This window comes from Pelobates fuscus, chromosome 1 (genome assembly GCF_036172605.1).
Source record: "Pelobates fuscus isolate aPelFus1 chromosome 1, aPelFus1.pri, whole genome shotgun sequence".
In the NCBI taxonomy this organism is placed as follows: Eukaryota; Metazoa; Chordata; class Amphibia; order Anura; family Pelobatidae; genus Pelobates; species Pelobates fuscus.
In genome coordinates this window covers 337,403,628-337,425,407 of record NC_086317.1, presented here as the reverse complement: position 1 = coordinate 337,425,407, position 21,780 = coordinate 337,403,628, and the positions used below count along the sequence as shown (strand labels likewise).

General features: G+C 39.4%; 1 protein-coding gene across 2 annotated transcripts in view; it reads left to right on the top strand.

Annotated features, from left to right (window-relative positions):
• The window catches only part of UBAC2 (UBA domain containing 2), a 162,392-nt gene extending 149,521 nt beyond the window's left edge, over positions 1-12,871 (top strand). For both annotated transcript variants that reach the window (XM_063425460.1, XM_063425452.1), the window contains exon 10: positions 12,609-12,871. In XM_063425460.1, the coding sequence (XP_063281530.1) occupies positions 12,609-12,716 (108 nt within the window). In that variant the 3' untranslated portion in view covers positions 12,717-12,871. The remainder of the gene's footprint in view (positions 1-12,608) is intronic.
• The last annotated feature ends 8,909 nt before the right edge of the window (positions 12,872-21,780 follow it).

Below are 21,780 nucleotides of genomic sequence, written 5' to 3'. Positions count from 1 at the left end.
TCCCTACCTGCCTACCTCTACTCACTGATCCGCAGGGGAGCAGCTACAGAGAGTCCAGACAGCAACTCCCAGCCTGCAGAGACAGCCTACAGCTCAGGAAGTGAGGGATGGAGGGAAAGGCTGCAATGAGACATGGGGGCACTGGAAGATATGGGGACACTGAGACACTAAGGGACATTGGGAGACATTATGACACAGAGGCACCTGGGGACACTGAGACACTAGGGACACAGTGTCCTCATGTTTCCCAGTGTCCCCATGTCTTCCAGCCAGTGTCCTTGGTGTCTGTGTCCCCATGTCTTCAAGTGTCCCTAGTTTCCCAGTGTCCTCTAGTCTCCCAGTGTCCCCATGTGTCCTAGCCAGTGTCCCCATGTCTCCAAGTGTCCCTGGTGTCTCAGTGTCCCAATGTCTTCCAGTGTCCCCAAGTGTTTGTGTCCCCATGTCGCCCAGTGTTCCTAGTATTCCAGTGTCCCTAATGTGTCCCCTAAGTGTCTCCATGTCCCCATGTCTCCCAGCTAGTGTCCCTAGTGTCTGTGTCCCCTAGTCTCCCAGTGTCCCAGCCAGTGTCCCCGGTGTCTCAGTGTCCCCATGTCTCCCAGTGTCCTTAGTGTCTCTGTGTCCTCATGTCTCCCACTGTCCCCATGTATCCCAGTGCCCCAAGTGTCTCAATGTCCCCATTTCTCCCAGTGTCCCCAGGTCTCCCAATGTCCCCTGTCTCAGTGTCCTCATGCCTCACAGTATCCCCATGTCTCAGGGAGACATGGGGACACTGGGAAACATGGGGTACTGAGACACTGTGATAGATAGGGACACTGGGAGACCTGGATAAATCGACACATGTGGACACTGAGTCATGAATGCACTAGGAGACATGGGGACACTGGGAGACTAGGGGACACTAAGACACTGGGCGACACTCGGAGACATGAGGACACTGATACATAGGGACACTGAGATAGTGAGAGACTTGAGACACTGGGAGCAATCCATCTATACAGCAGAATCAAACTGTAAGTAGTTTTTCGGTGATTTTACAGCATTTTCTCTTGTCACTCCTTCTGATTTACATCATGTGATGTCAACCATACATAATTAATTATGCAAATTAGTAAGGCAGTATGTTTTTTCCAAGAAAGGTGGCAACCCTAACTACTTTTCACATACTCTTGCTTAAGTATGGAAACTTAAGAGGGACGTATGGGAACAAAACTTGTGTGGACTGGCTGACAATGAAATTAGTTAAGGTAATGCTGACTTTGGTCTCTCTAACACTGTGGCATGTTCCCTTTCTTCTACAATCACTACATAAAGTTTTATATACCAAGATGAAAACATAAATTAGAGAGAGCTTAGCATAGGGTATGTGTTTTCTTATACCTGCTGTTTTCTTTCCCTCCAGCACCATCTCCATCAGATAAATGACGCTTGAGAGTGTTTTACTGTTTTTGGTCAATAAGATTCTGTAATTAGGCCTATCATAATTGTCAGCACCAGGCCCACTGGGCTCATAATCTGGCCCTGAGCTAACCCCAGCACTTATAAAGACAAACCCAAGAAGGATAAATCGGAACAGAGAACCACAGGTCAAAGTGAATTTCAAATCAATAGCATATAGTGTTCATTAAATCGTGCATGCCGTTATCTCGACGAGCGTTTCGGCACATCAGTGCCTTTTCACTTTCACCTGTGGTTGTTTTTCACTTTGACCTGTGCTGGGGTTAGCTAGCGAGCGAGGCTTTATCGAAGCAGCTGGGGGTGGAATTCACCTAGTATATAGGGTTGTTCCTTTTATCCTGCTAACTACTAATATTATCCATAGTTTCTTCACAACTAATAGAAACCGTACTTTTACGCTAACGGCTGACTTTGGTGACTGCATGTTAGATGGTTTTTAGGGATTTACATCTCTAACTAGGGTTCTGATACCTTCAGAGACATATATGGAGGAAAGACTTTTTCATGTATCATCCACTTAGATGAACCTTTGAGTACTTATCCCCTTCCTTAACACATTAGTATGCTGCTAAATCCTGTAGATTCCATCTTAAAAACATAGCCCGCATCCGCCCCTTTCTTACGCAAGATGCTACGAAGGAGCTTGTCCATGCTCTAGTAATTTCCCGCATGGTTATTGTAACCCTCTCCTAATTGGTCTTCCCAAAAGCCGTATTGCCCTGCTACAGTCTGTAATGAATGCTGCCTGCCGCCAGACTGATTTTTCTCTCTAGTCGGTCCTCTCACACCTCACTCCTCTGTCAGTCCTTACATTGGCTTCCTGTATCCTATAGGAGTCAATTCAAAGTGCTAACCCATACCTATAAAGCACTGAACAATTCTAGCCACTCTAGAATGCCCCTTCTCGGTGTCTCCGCTCTGCCCGTGACCTTCTCCTGTCTGCTGCTCGCACCCGTACAGCCAACTCAAGCTTGCAGGACTTCTTGCAGGTGGCTCCCTTACTATGGAATAGCCTGCCTACCGCCATTAGACTCTGCCATAGTCTTTAATCGTTTAAGAAGTGACTTAAAACCCATTTCTTTAGGAAAGCTTATGGCCTCCCAGAGTAATCTCTACCTCACATACCTGTCTCTTGCTCTCTTCTAAAGGGCAGCACTCTACTCTCTTCTCCAGCTCTGCTTCACTCCCACCTTATTTGATTGCTATTTCCTATCCTAATGTGTTTTGCACCCCACCTCCTACAGACTGTAAGCTCCTACAGACTTCAACCTATCGTTCCTGTAAGTTTTCTTGTAATTGTCCAATTTATAGTTAAATATATATACAGTTTCAACCTATCGTTCCTGTAAGTTTTCTTGTAATTGTCCTAATTATAGTTCAATATATATATAGTTTGTGTTCAACGATGTCTCATGAGTAAAACAGTACCCCACATGTACAGGTTTTATGGGGTTTTGGAAAGTTACAGGGTCAAATATAGGGCTTGCTCATTAAATTTTTTACACATTGAAATTTGTCACACAAGAAAAAAGGAATAGAGTCTTGCGCAACTTTAATTTGAAGTGAACCACCTGGTGCTACAACTTTAATTCAGAAGGACAAAGTACAACAAACGTTTCGGGCAATAGCCCTTTATCAATGCTAATGTCCTTAATTGAGAACAAGGTACACACCAACATATATAGAAGTTACAGTGCTTACAATAATACTAGTGCCGCCCCCACACCAAGAGGTAGATAGAAATCAGTGTCTCGTCGGCATCACTGTGTCTCCATTCACTTCCTGGTTCGTAGGGATGTGCGTGGTGATGTCATTCGTCACGTCCGTTGCGTGTGACGTCATCACGCGCGGTTACTGTGAAACGAGTGAACACATTCATTTTCAGGCAATCTGGCAATATAGAGAGCTTAAACAGAAGCAATATAGTACATTTGGAAGTAAAAATAAAATAACTAGTAGTTTATATGCTTTATCCGTAGTCTGTCTATTACCACACAAGGGGAGAGTAAGGATACAACAATTACAATTTGCCACATTGGTTACGGTACCTTTGATACTCTATAGCAGCCCAGGAATGAGAAATACCCCCATCATGGCACACCATTTGCAAAAGTAGACAAAATAGGGTATGCCCAGTCTTTTTTAGTAGCCCTTAGTCATAAACCCTGGCCAAAGTTAGCATTCATATTATTTTTTCCACTTTCTACAAAAAAAAAAATGCCCTTTCACTGATGATATCAATAACATTATAAGTTTTACTGCTCTAAAACACTCATATTTGTGTTCAGCAATGTCTTGTGAGTAAAAGCGTACCCTCCTGTGAAGTTTTTATGGAGGTTTGGAAAGTTATAGGGTCAAATATAGGGTTTTCCCATTTCTGTTTGCCAGATTGGTTAGGTGGCCTATGCTCCCCTTAAGACTATATGGCAGCCCAGGAATGAGAATTATCCCCATCATGACATACCATTCATAAAAGAAGACAACCCCGGGTATTCAGAATTGGGTACGTCTGGTCTTTTGTAATAGCCACTTAGTCACAAACCCTAGCCAAAGTTATTTTTCATATTTCTTTTTTTGCATTTTTCATAAATAAGTTTTAGTGTTCTAAAATACTCGTATTTGTGTTTAACAGTACCAGTAACAGTACCCCATATGTACAGGTTTCATGGTGTTTTAGAAAGTTACAGGGTTATATATAGGGCTTGTACGTTAAACTCGCTGGGCCTTCTGTCTGGGTTGTCAGGCAGGTCCCATGAATTATACATAATAAAATTACTGACTTATGTCAAAATAGTATATGTATATATATATATATGTATATATATATATATATATATATATACACGTCGAATATATACATACATACATACATACACACACGTACGTACATATACACACACACACACACACACATGTATATTTTATAGATTATATATATATAGTATAATTCTAAGTGTATTATGGTGTTTGTATATGTGTATATATATATATATATATATATATATATATATATATATATATACACACACAAAACCAGGAGGGCTGCACTTACCTGAACATGCATACATTATAGGGTGCTGCTGGGACCAAAATACAAAATACACAGTCCACTCGCTTATTAACTAAACAATGATTTCAAATCCTAAAAAGTTTTATTTAAAAACACCTCACCTAGGTAAAAAAATAATAGGGGTTTGGTTACATTATATGATCATACATTGCATAAGCCTGCCACAATGTCAATGTTGCACCCCTCCCTGTCACAGGTGCCTCATTCCAGGACCCTATTTAGCCTTGACTTGCAGAGAGTCCCAGTAAGTAAGTATTTCCCAAGTAAGTGGATTAATCTCATAAGAGCAAGCATTAGGCTGTTAGAGTAGGACCTGCCGAGAATGGGGTACATTGACATTGTGGCAGGCTAAACCCCCATTATTTTTTACCTAGGTGAGGTGTTTTTAAATAAAACTATTTAGGATTTGAATGGCACAGCATTCGGGTAAACGGGGCCGAAAAGATGGAAGTTGGGTAGTCCCAGCGGTGTTGTGGCCGACAATAGTTCCACGCGGTCGACGACCAAACACTGCTGGGCGTTCGTCAGTTTAAAATGGCCGCCGTCACGTGTTCGTTCAAACGAACTGTGACCACCCAGCAGCTCGTCAAATAGTTGTGGTTAACCACAGCTTCTGGGCGATTAATAAGCTGCACACTCCCATTGCGTGTGGTCTGGCTGTTCGGTAGTTTGTTCGGTTTTAATAAAAGGGAATGAAACAGGGCTAAATGCACAAATGGCTGACAAAATAAAGGGTCCTGGTATTCACAAAACAGGGGTTTTGTCACATATAAGTTGTCTGCATTAATTTGCTTCTCCCCCTTCTTTGTGTTGCCATCCAATTTTAACTGTTATTTATTTACGTTTATTTTTTCATTAACGAGACTTATTATTGTCTGACATGCCCAGTTGGGCATATTGGACAATTGTGATTTGAATCTACCTAGTTTATGGTTAATTTCCCTATTTCTGACCAGAAGTGGATGCATGAGTATGAGTAAAGTCAGCGAGGTTATGAATGTGGTTATGAATGTATTACATAATAAGGTGAGCCTAATACTTTCCTGAAAATACACCACTGGTTATTTTGTATTATAATAAAAACAGCAAGGGTTTTGTGTGTCATTGTGTACATGTATGTGTACACACAATATATACATACATCTATCAACCACAACATTAAAACCACCTGCCTTATATCATGTATGTCCCCTAATGCTGCCAAGATAGTTCTAATGCGCAGAGGCATGTACTCCACAAGCACTCTAAATGTGTCCTGTGGTATCTGGCACACAGACATTAGCAGGAGATCCTTTAAGTCATGCAAGTTCTGAGTTGTGGCCTCCATAGATTGGATTTGTTGTTCCAGCACATCTCTAAAATGCTCAATCGGATTGAGATCTGGGGAATTTGGCGGCCAAGGCAACACTTTGAACTCTTTGTCATGTTCCTCAAACCATTCCTGAACAATGTTTGCAGTGTGGCATAATGCATGAAAGAGTCCACTGCCATCAGGGAACTCTATTGCCATTTGCATCATGCTGCTATCTTTTCCAAGGTAAACAACGCACACGCACCTGGCCATCCACCTGACCTAAAAGAAAACAGGATTCACCAGAACTGGCAACCTTCTTCCATTGCTCCATGGTCAGTTCTGATGCTCACGTCTCCATTGAAGGTACTTTCAGTGGTGGACAGGAGTCATCATGGGCACTCTGACCGGTCTGTGCCTAACTGTGCTGCACTGTGTGTTCTGACACCTTTCTATCATGGCCAGCATTAAGTTTCTCAGCAATTTGAGCTACAGCAGTTCTTCCTTGTGAGAAAACCAGATGGGCTAGCCTTCGCTCCACACATGATCCTTGGGCGCGCATGACCCTGATGCCAGCTCACAGGTTAAAAAATACACATTAAGGAACAGCGCACGCATAAACAGTTTTAAATTTTACAAGGCTATATGAACTTACCTATCTCAACAATATTCTTCAACTACTACTCCACATTACCCCAAGATCGGTGGGTCTACACTTATCCCAACATGGGAGACAATTTAAATAGTGCTAAATTAACTGCAGTGTATTTAATAATCTGTTGTAAGAACATTGTGAATAAAATTATATTGCAAAATTAATGTGATAAATACACAATTCACACTCGAATAGCTGCCTGCAAGTGAAAAATCAGATTACACCTGTTGCAAGCATGCAACGTGTGCTCAAAACTATTTTTTTTTGCACGGAATTGACATTTGGCAGCTCAGAATAGTTCCAGGCTAGCACATGTGCTGGGGGTGTAACTAGTCCATGACACACGTGTGCAAATAACTCTGCATGATACAGATTCTTTCCTCTGTGACTACTTCAAAAAGCAGAATTGGTTGTAGATGTTGGGGTAACCCTTTAAGTATTCGTCTTTATAAGTGTGTGGAACTTGTGGTTCTCAGACAGACATGAATGAGTTCCGGGCTAAAAGTGTGTGCTTACTTTTTTGTTTTATGCTGTTCAAATAAATGTTGCTCAAATACCTTACACCTTTGGTTGAAACAGAGAAAAGGACAGGTTTACTTGACCTAATTACAGCTAGTGCTTGGTAGATGGAGAGAGTTCATTAACCACAGCTTCAGTGATTTCTAGCAAATGTTGATACGAAAGTTGTAATATATTAGGTTTATAAAGTGTATAATAATGGCCAATGTTTAGCCCTTTTAGAACCAATAGCATGTCGGGACTATTCAGACATTTGGTGTGTGGAAAAGTATGGACCATACTCACATGGTACAGAACCACATAGGGATAGGCTCAAATTTCTTTGGCAGAGGTATATTAGGTAATACTAAACCCTCTCTGGATTCCCTGCTACATTATCTTCAAAATAGGGAGACAAAAAAGAGCTGATAGGAAGTGGTTGCTCACCTTGTGAGGAGCCAGTAATGCTAGGCTCTCGGTATAACACTGTATGTGCCTTTAAGGGGAGCACTTCCCTTTCTGAGTAGTAAGAACAGGAAACAGTAATGGACCGCTGGGTTCAAGGTCACATAAAAATACACTTTATTTAAAGCAATAAACAATTAAAATATAAATTTCAAAAGTGCTAATGGTACCAGGCCACAATCTTGGGTGGTCCTGTCTCTTCCTCCGAGACGCGTTTCGCCTGACGGCTTTATCAATCGGGATGTCTGTTTCCTGTTCGGTTTCTGTTTATATATGCATAGATCTCCTCTGATTGGTCGTCATGCGCCCTTGGGCGCCCAATCACCGGGTCAGTCTTCAGGGGTGTGTGTGTCAGCTGTTGCCCATAATGGATTACTCAGAAACTGTAAATTAACTTACGGGCCAGACGTAATGTCATCTATGGTCCGCACAACTTTGACACGTCCGCAGCGTGTCATTTCCTATGACGCCCACGTGGACATCTTTAGCATAAAGTATTTAGGTAAAGTTTTTAAATATTATCTGTTCATCAATTATATATATACATTTTTTAACAATTTATTATATGATTTTCTTCTCTTGTTTTGTCACTTCATCTCTTATATGGACACTGGACTCTCTATCTATGAGTGAATTCATAAGAACAGAGAGATATATTTCCAGGAGTTGGTATATGGTATTGTATTTGCCCTGTAAGCAAACTGCCCATACTAAAGATGTCCACATGGGCGTCATAGGAAATGACACGCTGCGGACGTGTTCAAGGTGGGCGGACCATAGATGACATTACGTCTGGCCTGTAACGCCATTTCCGGGTTCGGAGTACTCCATTATGGGCAACAGCTGACACACACACACCCCTAAAGACTGACCCGTGATTGGGCGCCGAAGGAGCACGACGACCAATCAGAGGAGATTAACCCCTTAAGGACCACATTTCTGGAATAAAAGGGAATCATGACATGTCACACATGTCATGTGTCCTTAAGGGGTTAAAGGCATCAGGCGAAACGCGTCTCGGAGGAAGAGAAAGGACCACCCAAGATTGTGGACTGGTACCATTAGCACTTTTGAAATTTATATTGTAACTGTTACATAGTTACATAGCTGAAAAGAGACTTGCGTCCATCAAGTTCAGCCTTCCTCACATATGCTTTTGGTGTAGATCCAAAAGAAGGCAAAATAACCTAGTCTGAAGCGCTTCCAATTTTGCAACAAACTGGGAAAAAAATCCTTCTTGACCCCAAAATAGTCAGATGTCTCCTTGGATCAAGCAGCTATTACCCCACTAACTGGAAATTATATCCCTGTATGTTATGTTTTTGCAAGTATTTATCCAATTGCAGTTTAAACATCTGCAGTTGCAGTTTAATTGTTTTAAATACAGTGTATTTTAATGTGACCTTGAACCCAGCGGCACATTACTGTTTCCTGTTCCTACTACTCAAGAAGGGAATACTCCCCTTAAATGCACATACACTGTTATACCGAGAGCCTAGTATAAAGGTGAGCAACCACTTGTCTCTACACTTTTTTCCTATCAGCTATTTTAGCAATTCTGCACCAGGATATCCTGTCTCTTTTTTGTCTCCCTATTCTGAGGATAATTTGGCCAGGAATCCAGAGAGGGTTTGGTATTGCCTAAGAGGTTTGAGCCTATCCCTTTGTAGCTCTGTACCATACTTTTCCACACACCATCCTGTTGGGCTTGATATACTTCACCATTGTGTATTGTTTTCTCCCTTCTGGGGAATTTTGCCATTATACACTCCCCCCAGTTTTATAGGGGTAAGTGCATTCTGCTGTAGCGCTCCACTAAGTGGACTTTTTGGGGGGGTGTTCCACTGGGGTCACCTGTTTGGTACGATTACTTGTGTGTAATTTTGGGGTTATTTACACGAGTGTTGAGCTGCTATCCACACATATATATTTACTTTGTTTAAATTACTAAGCACCTTCAATTGCATCCTTGATGTTTAAAGCAAAGCCTCCAAAAAAAAAACAGAACAGTTAATGGAGATCTAGGTGACTGGCATAATAAATGAAAAATATGGAAATCCCCACATTATCATGTCAAGCAAATATATCTTAAATGGAAAGTTAGATCACAGTAAAAGATAGCAAAGTATTTTCACATCTCTTAAAAATCTACATCTTCTGAAATGTCAAAAGGAAGACAATGAAAATGATTTACCATTCTCTATGTCTGGAAATCAAGTGTATGAAGTTTATTTTACTCATTTACTAATCTTCTCTTTTCTGGGGATTTTTGCATTATATATGAAGAAGACCAAATTTAAATCTTTTGTTAATATGTTTTAGTTAACTATCTATCAAACACGGTCTGAAGTGTTGCTTATGGTATCTTAGTGCTAGACAAGCTATGTATGTATAGTGTAGAGCAGGGATAGGCAACTTTTGGCACTCCAGATGTTGTGCACTACATCCCCCATAATACTCTGACATCCATAATGCTGGCGAAGCATCATGGGATGTGTAGTCCATTGCCTATGCCTGGTGTAGAGCAATGGAGTCTGGTACATAGGGGCAAGTGGGTCAGTTCCCTTTCTCTAGTGTTGTAAATACAATCACCCCACCGCTTGAAACTTTTGGAGTATTTTATAGACCTCTTTGAAATGTGTATCTTGCTGTCTTGATGTAACAAGATCACCAATTGTTTTGCATTGGGCATCAGATCCTGGATTCCCCAAAAGACAAGTATGCATATTGTGCTGTCTTCTAGGGCTGCCGTTGGGTAACAGCATGAGGGGGTGAAGATTTATGGTGTAGAACAGTGCATGTCTCATTAAGTTACGGGTTGAGTACATGGAGTTAAGAGGGCAGAACCCAGCAAGTGATGGGTCTGGGAAAGTGTCTAGTTCCTCCCTTCCCCCCATCTTTATAATTCATCAACAGCTTCAGAGCAAAACAATTCCATCTCTAAACTGACCCTTCATGATATTGTTAGGGAATACTCTGTTAGGTCACTCCAGATTTAATATGCTACATATTTGTTATATAAATCATAATGAAGCATGAATTTAAATGTTTACTCCAACCATCATAACCACTTCTGCTTTTACAAGTGGCCGTGGTGGTAAAAATCTGTAAGTGGGGGACCTGATAAAATGTATTGAATACTCCATTTGCCATTGAAGTAAACCTTTAAAATAAAAATGCACTACCATGTTTTTATGGAACTGCTTTGGCTCTGTTATTACAGTGATGTATACTTAAATCGGCATGTTTCAGGATTTGTGTAGTACCTAAAACTTAAAGGGACACTATAGTCACCAGAACAACGACAGCTTATTGAATTTGTTCTGGTGAGTAGAATCATTACCTTCAGGCTTTTTGCTGTAAACACTGTTTTTTTCAGAGAAAATGCAGTGTTTACATTACAGCCTAGTGATAACTTCACTGACCACTCCTCAGATGGCTGTTAGAGATCCTTCCTGGGTCATGGCTGCCTAAAATGCATGCAAACATTCAGTGTCTCCACCCTCTGCATGCAGACACTGAACTTGCTCAGAGATTAATTGATTCAATTCATCTCTATGAGGAGATGCTGATTGGCCAGGGCTGTGTTTGAATTGTGCTGGCTCTGCCCCTGATCTGCCTCTTTGTCAGCCTCAGCCAATCCTATGGGGAAGCACTGTGATTGGCTCAGGCCACCACTTCTGATGATGTCAGCAGGCAGTGGGAAGGTCTAAAGGAAACAGGGACAAACTATGCAGCTGCAGGCTTGAATTCAAGTAAGATTTTACTATATTTTTTGAGGCATGAGGGGACCAGGGTGGCTAGATGGTGGTTTTAACCCTATAGGGTCAGTAATAATGTTTGTGTTCCTGACCCTATAGTGATCCTTTAAAAACATTGGGTCATCAACCTGGTCCCTACCGTCCACTAGTGGGCGTTTCAGGATTCCAGGTGGGCGGTAGGGGGTTCGGCAGCACAACAAGCTGAATCCTCCTTCCATCAAGAGAGTGGGCGGGCATGAAAGCACAAATGCGCATGAGCGCATACATACGCACGCAAACTAATGAGAACAAGAGAATGCGTGCACACGAACAAGATAACACATGCATGCGCGGGCGTGCCAACACAAGCGAGTGTAACACATGGGAAGAGGAAGGGGAGGAGTGGGAGCTGATGCACGATAGCAGGGACAGGCAGAAGCAGAGCACTTGTAAAAAAGAAAATTTATAGGCAGGGGAAGGAGAGAATTGTTGTTCTTGGCTAATAATAATAAGTGGGTTAACTAGCTCAGCCTTACTTTTGGACATTGCCATAAGGAAGGTAAAAGAAAAGCATTAAAAAAAAAAGGAGATAAAAAGGAAAAGATTAAAAAAAAATTAAAAAAGGGAAGAAAAATAGAAAAAAAGGGAATAAAATAAAGGAGGAAAGAAAGCAGTGTTTAGAGTGGCTCATGTTTTGGCAAGTTAAGTTTTTTATCTTATAAAATAAAAGAAAGAAAGAAGGAAAATAAGTAAAGGAAGGAGAAGGAGATAATAAAGAGAAAGGAAAAAGAGACCCCTGATATATTGATATAGTATAAGGAAGGTAAAGAAGAAGGCAGGAAAAGTAGCAAAAAAAGGTGAATTTTTGTTGTTTTGAGTGTTTGTAATAAAAGGGAAAAGAGGGGGGTGGAGGTGGAGCACTGTGTAGAGTGCAGATCAAAACATGGTAAGAGTAAAAGTAGTTGTTAAATTGTGCAACAAATTTAGAACCCACGTCTGGAAAAAAAGAAATATGCTCGTGGCTATTTACCAGAGTATCTGAAGACACTTGCGCTAAGAAGTTTGAGTTACTGCAGCACTGGTGGGCGGTAAGGAAATTTTACCATCAAGAAAGATGCATTAGTGAGCGGTAGGTATACAAAGGTTGACTACCCCTGCTTTAACCCCTTAAGGACATATGACATGTGTGACATGTCATGATTCCCTTTTATTACAGAAGTTTGGTCCTTAAGGGGTTAAACACACCAGCAGCAGGTCTGGTCTAAACATAATGGCATTTTTGCTGCAATGTGAAATGTACAGGAACAAGACTTCACTTTAATAGTTTTCCTTTTTTCCTAAAACTGAGGCTCATGTATCTACTAGTTAGTACTACCACTTAAAAGTAAAGTAAACTTTTTGCATAAGTCATTTATTTTTGTTGCTTTCTTTCAGGTTGCACAGCTGATGGAGATGGGTTTCTCAAGATCAGATGTTTTAACCGCTTTAAGGGCTTCAAACAATGATATAAACAGTGCTACAAATTTTTTACTACAGCGATGATCTCTATGGAAAACATTATTTTATCTCCACATAGCGTCCAAAGATTATTTGATTCATAAGGCACTCAGGTCTCGAAAGTGACTTTTTTTATAAGTCCGTTTATTTTTCACCTTACGTTGGTATAATAAACAAAATCTATTGTAAGGACATGGAAATGCACTGATTCATTTACGTCTTTCTTGTTGCTTATCCATACACTCCTAAATTTCACGGTATTATACTGTATTACTTTTTTGTGTGTTATCTCTATAAAAGCTCTATGACTTTGAGATTAAAAAAATATGTAGTCTAAATATGCAACAGTTTTGAAAATAGTGGCTTTGAGACTGAGACAGCTTAGAAAAAAAACTCACTAATAATGTGTTGTCAAACTGTTTTTGTTTTTGTCTGTCCATGCTTTATAAATGATAAATATATATGTTAAAGGAACACTCAAAACATCATAACCACTACTGTGCACTAGTGCTTATGGTACTAGGAGTACCCTGGCACCTTTGTAATGAGTTAGCCCGTTTTAGAATGTTCTGACTTCTTACCTAGGGTTCACTGGGCACTGCTCCTTACCTCCACAACTTATAAGGAGAGACAGAAGTTTTCTATCTGATCTAAGCCTGGCAGTGTTAGACTTAGCTCATTGGTTGAGGGTGATCGGCTGACACTCTCAGCCAATGAGCTAGTTATGCATTGAAGGGCTTGACTCGGGAGAGCTACCAGAGAGCTCCTGTTTAGGAGCTCCCAGCTCTCAATAGGTGTTGGTGGAGCCAGGGTGTAGTACCCAGTACCCTTTGGACCTTAGGGAAAAAACCTCAAACCTTTCTAAAGTGGTTTCAGTATATATTTTTTGGGGGGTTAGGGGGAGAAATGGAACTTCTGACAACATAACCAGTACAGTGAGCAGTGAGTACACCGGTCAGGTATTGAAGTCTTAGAGTGGTATTTGTGAGGGTTAGACTACACTTATCTTTGTATTCTACAGTTTGATTATATATCATAACAGAGGTCTACATAATTATATTTGTATTGTTTGGCTTGTGCAAGCAGTACACTTTTATACTTAGACTTATACTTAGACTTGATCATTTTTCGGCAAAAACAAAGACAAAGTGGCCCTGGAATAAGTAATAAATGTTTTAGTAAAATGATCTGAAATGTTACTGATTATACAGTCACAGTAAATTCTGAGAGAGTCATTCCATGCATTTATTACACCAACAGTGCAAGTACGGTACTTAAGATGTGCTCCTGTGTGGTTTGGCTGATCATTCATGGTCACTGTGACAGGTCCTATCAGAGCCTAAAATCCATAATAAATAAATACGTAAATAAAACAATGAAAAATGTCTGTGTTTCAGATTAGTCAACGTGGAGCTATTTGTATTAAGGGAAAACGCCAGGCACACTTTTTTTTCCTAATTACTTACTGTATACAGTTTTAAAATAGGTATCTAATACTGTTTAGTATGCCAGTTGTGTAAACATGTAAAAGATAAAAAATATATTTTTCCTTCTGCTTTTATTCGTCCGCTGTACATCTTAGCTTACTTTTTAGATAGACAGTGGCCCATGTACCACGCCAGTATTAGTTCTCTTTTTTGTGTATATGTGATAGTCTGAGTAGCACAGCACATGTACATTTGTGACTTCACACTTACACGTACTTCTCCCATTGATTATAGTGAAAGTTGGAATAATTTTAATCTCTTGGCTGTTTCTTGGTTAATGCATACATCACAAGGACAGGATCATTGCCAAGTGAAGACCTGCAAAATAGGCACGTTGTTAATATTTACTAATTTTTAAATGGATTATAATAGTACACTCCCAAGGACCGCTTTAATAAAAGAAAAAGAAAAAAAAACATAAAATTGTTTCCAAATTTCACTATATTTATTTTGATTTGTCTTTTTTTCTGTTAGACTATTACTAGTCATTGCAGTCCCTACACGAAAAGGTCGTCTATTTAACCCCTTAAGGACCAAACTTCTGGAATAAAAGGGAATCATGGCATGTCAGACACGTCATGTGTCCTTAAGGGGTTAATCTGATTGAGGGAAAAAAATATGGAATTCAGCAGTAAAATAGTAAATAACAGTAGAGAGGAAAATATGACCATTTTGAGCAATCTATGCTTAAATATATATTTGGAAAAATTGGAAGAATTCATAAAGACCCAGTGTTAGGCTTCACAATTTAAAACAGTGATTGCATGCTATGAGCTTCAGTGGCAAATATCATCAGATGGGGCTTTGGAACCTAATATCATATTTTTTACCCATTCTATTCCATCAACTGTTCTGTGTACAGTTTATTTCAGACATTTCTAGATTTCTAAATGTATGTATTAATAAATTAGGGAAACTGTTTAAATGAATCAAGGGAATTAAAGGGAATTAAATAATGAAAACACATTTTGTCTCTTGTATGTATTTAGTATACCAAAATGGATGATGTCTAAATCTATATTATATTGAAATGTTAACTAATCTTAAGTCTTATGTGAAAGTCATGCTGCCATTTTTAACAATATTCCTCCATCTGTACAAATTAATTTATCTTTAGTGGGTCATTTCCTGTTATTTTAATGAATTGACCTTGACTAGTCAGACATATCTATGTAACCTCTAATTTTGTGTGTTCTGAGAACTTTGGTAAATCTAATCTTCTCAAATAGGGAATACTCAGGAATGATCTGCAGTACACTATGGTTGGAAACTCTGCACCATTGATAACATGCTGTATATTGTTTGTTTTCTAATACAACAGCAAATGCCTTCTGTTTTTCAGGTACTTGTATCTCAGGTTTATCTAAATTACAATGTCCTAACTTTATGGCATGCTTTGAGGTTATGTAATAGGGAAATTTAATATAGTGTTGTAATACTGTTGATGCCTTAACTTGATGGGGGAACGATGGGATTCTTGTAAATCTTCTCTAATTATTGACAGGTGCTCTTTCTATGGTATTAGTGCTTACGTTTAAGAATATGTGTGTCAAGCCAGGGATATCCAGAGTATAGCTCTAAAGTTTTTTTTGTTTTTTTTATTATTCTTTATTTTGTGCAAGGAATTAACAATTATGCATTCAAAGCCATCATAGTGCATAGAAGTATCAGTGTTTCAACAAGGGTATCAGTATGGCATAGTTCAGTCCTGCACATTTTTCAATAGGTTATTCAGGCGTAGTGTGTCCATTGTAAGAAAACGGAAATGGGAGGCATATCATATATTGAACAGTAGGTATAAACATGAATGTGACAGTAGAAAACATTGCACATTTTAGGCTTATCACAGCATGTATACAGTATGTATACAGTACATGTACAGTACAGTACAGCAGGTCTCTCAGTTAACTGTGTGTGCTTAAAATATAAACTACATTGAAGAGGGTGCTAGTGTGGTTACTGTTTGTGGATGGAGCATGCTGCGATGTGCGATGCCTGCATATAGTGGGGTGTGTATCGCCCTGGGGGTTCCGAATCTGAAACTCAGGGTCTGATCCTTAAAGAAAGGGGGGGGGGAGGGCTCGTGGGCAGCAGAGAGACGTGGGTCGAGAAATTGCTCCAGCCGTGTTCGTCTGGTGCGAGAGGGTTTGGGTTCAGAAGTCCTCGGTTCGTAAGTCGGTCTATGGTGCGTGGTGGGGGATCCGTCACTGGAGGTCTGTCGTATGTGTGTGTTTGCCGTGTGTCTCGGTCAGGTCCCCTGGGGACAGTTGGGGTTGCGGCTTGTGGTGGCCCCATCAAGGTGGGGGAGGGGGTTGTATGTGTCGGTTGTTCTATGTGGCTCCCTTTCTTGGTGTTGTTGCACTGGCAGAGGGTTACGGGGGATCGGGATTATCAGGTAGGGAGTGTGGGGGGAGTGGTGCTAGTGGGGGTTGGCAGAGAGTTAGAGTGGGCGGGGTGGGGTGTGAGAGGTGAAGAGTGGGTAAAGTTTTTAAACTATAGCTTCCAAGTCTGGTTTGCCATATCCAAATAAAACAAATAGTATGCATGTGTGAAAAAACTATTTATGTAAAAAGAACTTCATAAAGATAAACTGTATGCTAATTGGCGTGATTTTGAAGTAAGCGAATCTGTACATTTCCAAGGGTTTTCATCCAAAAATTGGGACAGAAGGATTTTTTAGATGCAGAGATAAATCCTTTTTAAGTGTTAGAACAAGTGGAATCCCTCATACATGTGGCATTAACATCACTGCAACATCGCTGGGACAACATATGTCCCTGCTAAGCTTGCCAATGTTTTATCAGAAAATATTGAGTAGCCAACACGCACCTACAAACTGCAAAAAACCTGGAAGCAGACACCTTATTTTTAATTTCTGTTAGCATTCCTATTTATTTAGTTAGGAGGGCAACCTTTTGACCCATGCAGATATCATTATCAAGCAATACGTGAAACAGTACATGTAATAAGTGTGTCAATAAAAAAAGGGGCCTTTACTTAATAGTCCTAATTGTTTATATTATTGTTTATATAGATAGATTCTGTTTTTGCAACAAGATAACCCAATTAATCCGTTCACCTGTACACGATTGTAGTTATGGAGATAAAACAAAGTGACACATTGTCATTCGGAGATCTTGTCCTTGATTGCCTGGATATGATGAGAGTTCATGTGTAATATTTCACTGCAGTATGAAAAAAAACCAGTTAATTTCTGGGTTCTTATATAAAACTGTATAGAAGCATGAAAAACTTGTTAAAGATTTGTTGAATAGAAGTTGAAAAATGTAGCATTAAAACAAAAAGTGTGTGGAGTTATTGACAAAATCTTCACTGTTATTAAGCAGAAGGGAATAGGCCCAATCCCCCATGATTGCTTTGTCAAGGAAAGAGTTATAGCACTGCATATAGCTGAAAGAGTAAACCTGGTGATGAGGATGCTGACTTGGGGTGGCAGTGTTATTAGCTCTGTGGATGACCTTACTCCTGAGTGGTCTAGTCTATGAATTCACCACGAGTGAAGAAATATCTACTTTTATAAAGCATTGTCAAGGGGCCAAATAAACAAAAATCAAAGATGCTTTTAGAGATGGGCACTGGGCTGTTAAAAATGCATTTGAAGATGATTTAGTAGTAGTAGATGCATCAGAGCTAGAAATAGCAATTACTGATGTCCAAAACCAATTTAATGGGCTAAGCCCACGTAGATATCTAGAAATGTTCTGATTTTCTCCTCATCATTAAAGTGTTCTTCCACAAAATTCAAGCTACGGCACTTAAAAAACATTTTCAAAACTTCAGACTGAGTATGCTGAATCAGAGTAGCTTGTTGGTAGGGATCTCAACACATGTAAATCAATGGTTTCTGCAGAAACAGGTGTCTGGGACAATTAGAATTTTAAGAAGCAGATTCTCCAATCCTGCCCTGTGATGGCAAGTTCTGAATGGATGAGATAACGAGAGTGAGGATGTTGTAGAATGATCACTTATCACAGGCATTCAAATGCTGCATTTTTTTCCAAAGACAATGTTTATTGAGAATGCAGTATATAATTGATCTAATTTTGATCTAATATTCAGTGTTCTTCACTTTTTTTGATGGCACTGATGTACAGTTTGACCCTGCAGTCGTTGTACTCATTTTAATCAATTGTTTTTTTCTATTGCCTATGATCTTATCAATTATAATGGATTCCTACTTATGCACATACTTTAAAAATGTTTTTCTTATAAGGGGCTTTCTGATCTAGGTCCCAAGATAGTGGCTGTAATAAAAATATGATAAAGCAGTCACATATTCCTATATATTTTAGTGGTTAGCTATAAGTGGCATACACAACCCTACTTGACTGCCAAATTAAGCTTCTCTTGCACAAATGTGCCACTTAATATTTATAATGTCAATACATACTATACATGTATAAATTGTGATTTGATAAAGGAGATCAAATGATGTTTTACAGTTGATTTATTAGAAAATGTGTTTGTGTTAATGAAACCCACTATGGATACTAAACTAGTTTGATGTGAGTGCAACAGTGTGTTCATAGTAATTCTATTTCACTTGCTGAAGTATTACATATGTCAATTTACAGTAAATGTCTTTGCCTGAAAATTTGAATAAATTATATAAAATGATAAATCCTGTCATGTGTAATGTATACTCCAATTGCCCAATTCATGGCTTCCTCACTGAATATAGGATTGTAATATATTTAGTTGTTTTTTTATATTTTCCTTGCAATATATGTATACTTAAGAACTTGCCTTTTCCTCCTCTCCACTCCCATTCTTTTTTTTTTTTTGTAAAGTTGTATTTTATTGTCATAGTAACACTACAAAAATGACACAATGCACAAAGTATTAGATGTGGGGTAATGAACATTAGACTGAAATATTATTTAATAGTTTGCAAAATAAAAATCACTAGTGAGTCTATTAATATAATTTGATAACCAACTTTTTAAAAGGTATTTTATTTCATATTTTCATTGAAACATCAAATCCTAAAATCCACACCAGACTTTCTGGGTTGATGTATCCCCCAGTTTCCACACCTGTGCCCTTTTGTCTTCTTAGCTATGGACATAACTTCCTAATTTTCTTTTACTTTGCCTTGGCTCATTCTTATTTAACCCTCCTTACAGAGTTTGGAGCCTCCCTTGGTAGACTCTCCAATATTCAGTAATTTAAGGGATAGCTCAATGGGGATAGGGACCTATATGAGATTACCTCTACCTTACTTAATTTTTGGAGCTTGTCTTCCCACCTTTACCCTGTTCCTGAGGATTCTCAAGTTTTTTTTTTTACTATGGTTAGAGTATGAGTATGATATTATATATATTTTTTTCTTCTTCTAGTAGCTATCCTCAGAAAGGCGATTTTGATTCCTGAATCTTGCACAGTATAAAATGTTTTCAGATCTCTTGCTCATGTGCCCTCCGCATCGATACCTCTTTCGCTTAATTGTAAAACAACTGCACGTCTGAGAGGTGATTCTTGATTTTCTGAATCAAAAATCTTTGTAGAAACCATTTAACAGATAGTTTAGCCACAAAATGTAAGCCCCTCAATGAATTCTGGCTATGCCTTTTTAAAGGAACAACGTAGGCACTTCAACTGGTTCATCACATTGAAGTGGTTGTAGTGTCTGGAGTCTTAAGGTACTGTCCTTCTATTCATCAATTCATCATTAAACTATTATTGTTTTAATGCTTAACAAGTGTCCCCAGCAGCCCATTGTGAAGAAACTACACTTTTTTCCGATAACTTTTATTTTCCTCGTTCGGTAGATAAAAATACCGAACACCGACCACCCCCCTGGCTCATTAACTACAAAGAAAACCGCTGATTAAGTGCTCTCTCTGTGTGGCCACCATTCGTATGGCCGAACGCCACGTGCTGAAGAAAAAGGCAGCCATCGGCACGAAAAGAGGCAGAGGGACTTGGTCGTTCAGTGTCTGGAACCAAAATTGGACACTCGACTTCCCGAACGCTGTTCAACTTCAACAACACCTGCTTCTTTTCACCTACCAGCCAGGAGAGCGCTATTCGGTAGGTTTGTTCCCACGAACTAGGGGAACAAATGATACCCATGAGCTAGGGGAACAGTTTGTGGATTTGTTCGGTTTTAGAACTCCCGGAATGGACCGACCGCTACCTCTGCAACTGTGGAACTGTTTTGGGCACAAGACCTTGTGTGCGGTCGGTCAAATTATGACTTCCACGGAAATCCCGAACCCCTGAACTGACCTGGGTGATTTTTGGATATGTTGGGAAAGCCCTTGCATTGGGAGTTGCATATTAACCAGCCAGTTGGCCTAAATAAAATAATTCCTGTTGTACCCTTCATCTAGTCTAGGCTAATGTTTGGGTATACATCTGATTGCTTGTGAAATTTACTTGAATACTGTATTTTCTTGTGGAGAACGTTCAAATCAACACTCGAACTGCAAGCTATAATCACTCAGCCTTTAGCAGTTCGGGAGGAAACGAAAGCGAATGGGTATCTGAAATATCAGCGTTCTTAACACCCATCCTCACTGTGCTGCTTGAGATAAGTAGAAATGGACCGCAATGGATGCTGTAATTGGTTGAAGGGGCCAGCTGACCACTTTCAGCCACCCATTCCTGGCACAAGCTGGTATGGCTTGAAGTGTTTAATCTCTGTCTTCGTCATATCTAGGGTTCACTTGCTTGAAAATGTTTTAACACTGAAGATAGAGACAATGCCAGGGCACTATAACCAATTCAGTAACTTGAAATAGTTATAATGCCTTTAAGATCCAGGGAATGTTGCTATAATTAAAGTTTTAAAAGTCCAGATGGATTTTCAAATTGTGGAGATGTTTGATAACCCTTAGCCTATCATTTCATGCTGACATTATAAAATCCTTCAGCTGAGGACCCAACCTTTAGAAGGAGATTATGTTCCAGGTCATGATTTTTTCAGAAGTTTGTATGCTTTCCTTTATTGTTGACTGTAAATGCTGCTGGTTTTGAACAGGGTATGGCATTAACAATGAGTCAGGAGGGGCAGCACCCTACCATCTTTAGACTTCACCACCCACCACTGCATATATATAGTTAGTGGTTAGTTTATTTATACAGCATCTTATCAGGAGGGTTGCATTGACTTTTCTCAATGCAATAGACTTCCACGATTGAATATGTAAACTAAATACAAAACAAGCATTAGCCTTTTTTACAAATATGTTTCAAACGCCCTTTTATTATGGCAAACTGACAACCAGATTGCAGGGTGCAAGCTGAAATAACGGAGTTGGACTTGGATTTTGGCCTAAATATTGCCTTGTAATTTAAATATATACAGCATATTGTTGTAGTGTAGTTAGTCTAATTAAGATTAGTAAATAACTAGATTAGATTCACACCATGTGCAGTATTTAGCTAACTATTATAAAATCCAAAATCTTTATACAGTTACACATAGTACACATTGTAATATAGGTTCATTCGGTGCTTATAATGAAAACCTCTAGTTTGTATACTGTACATGTACAGTGTGTCTCATGTTGGTATAAAGAAATGTGGAATTGCTCATAAAATACATAAACCATGCCTCTTTGTGTTCTTATATGGGAATTATAGTGTTTTTTTGT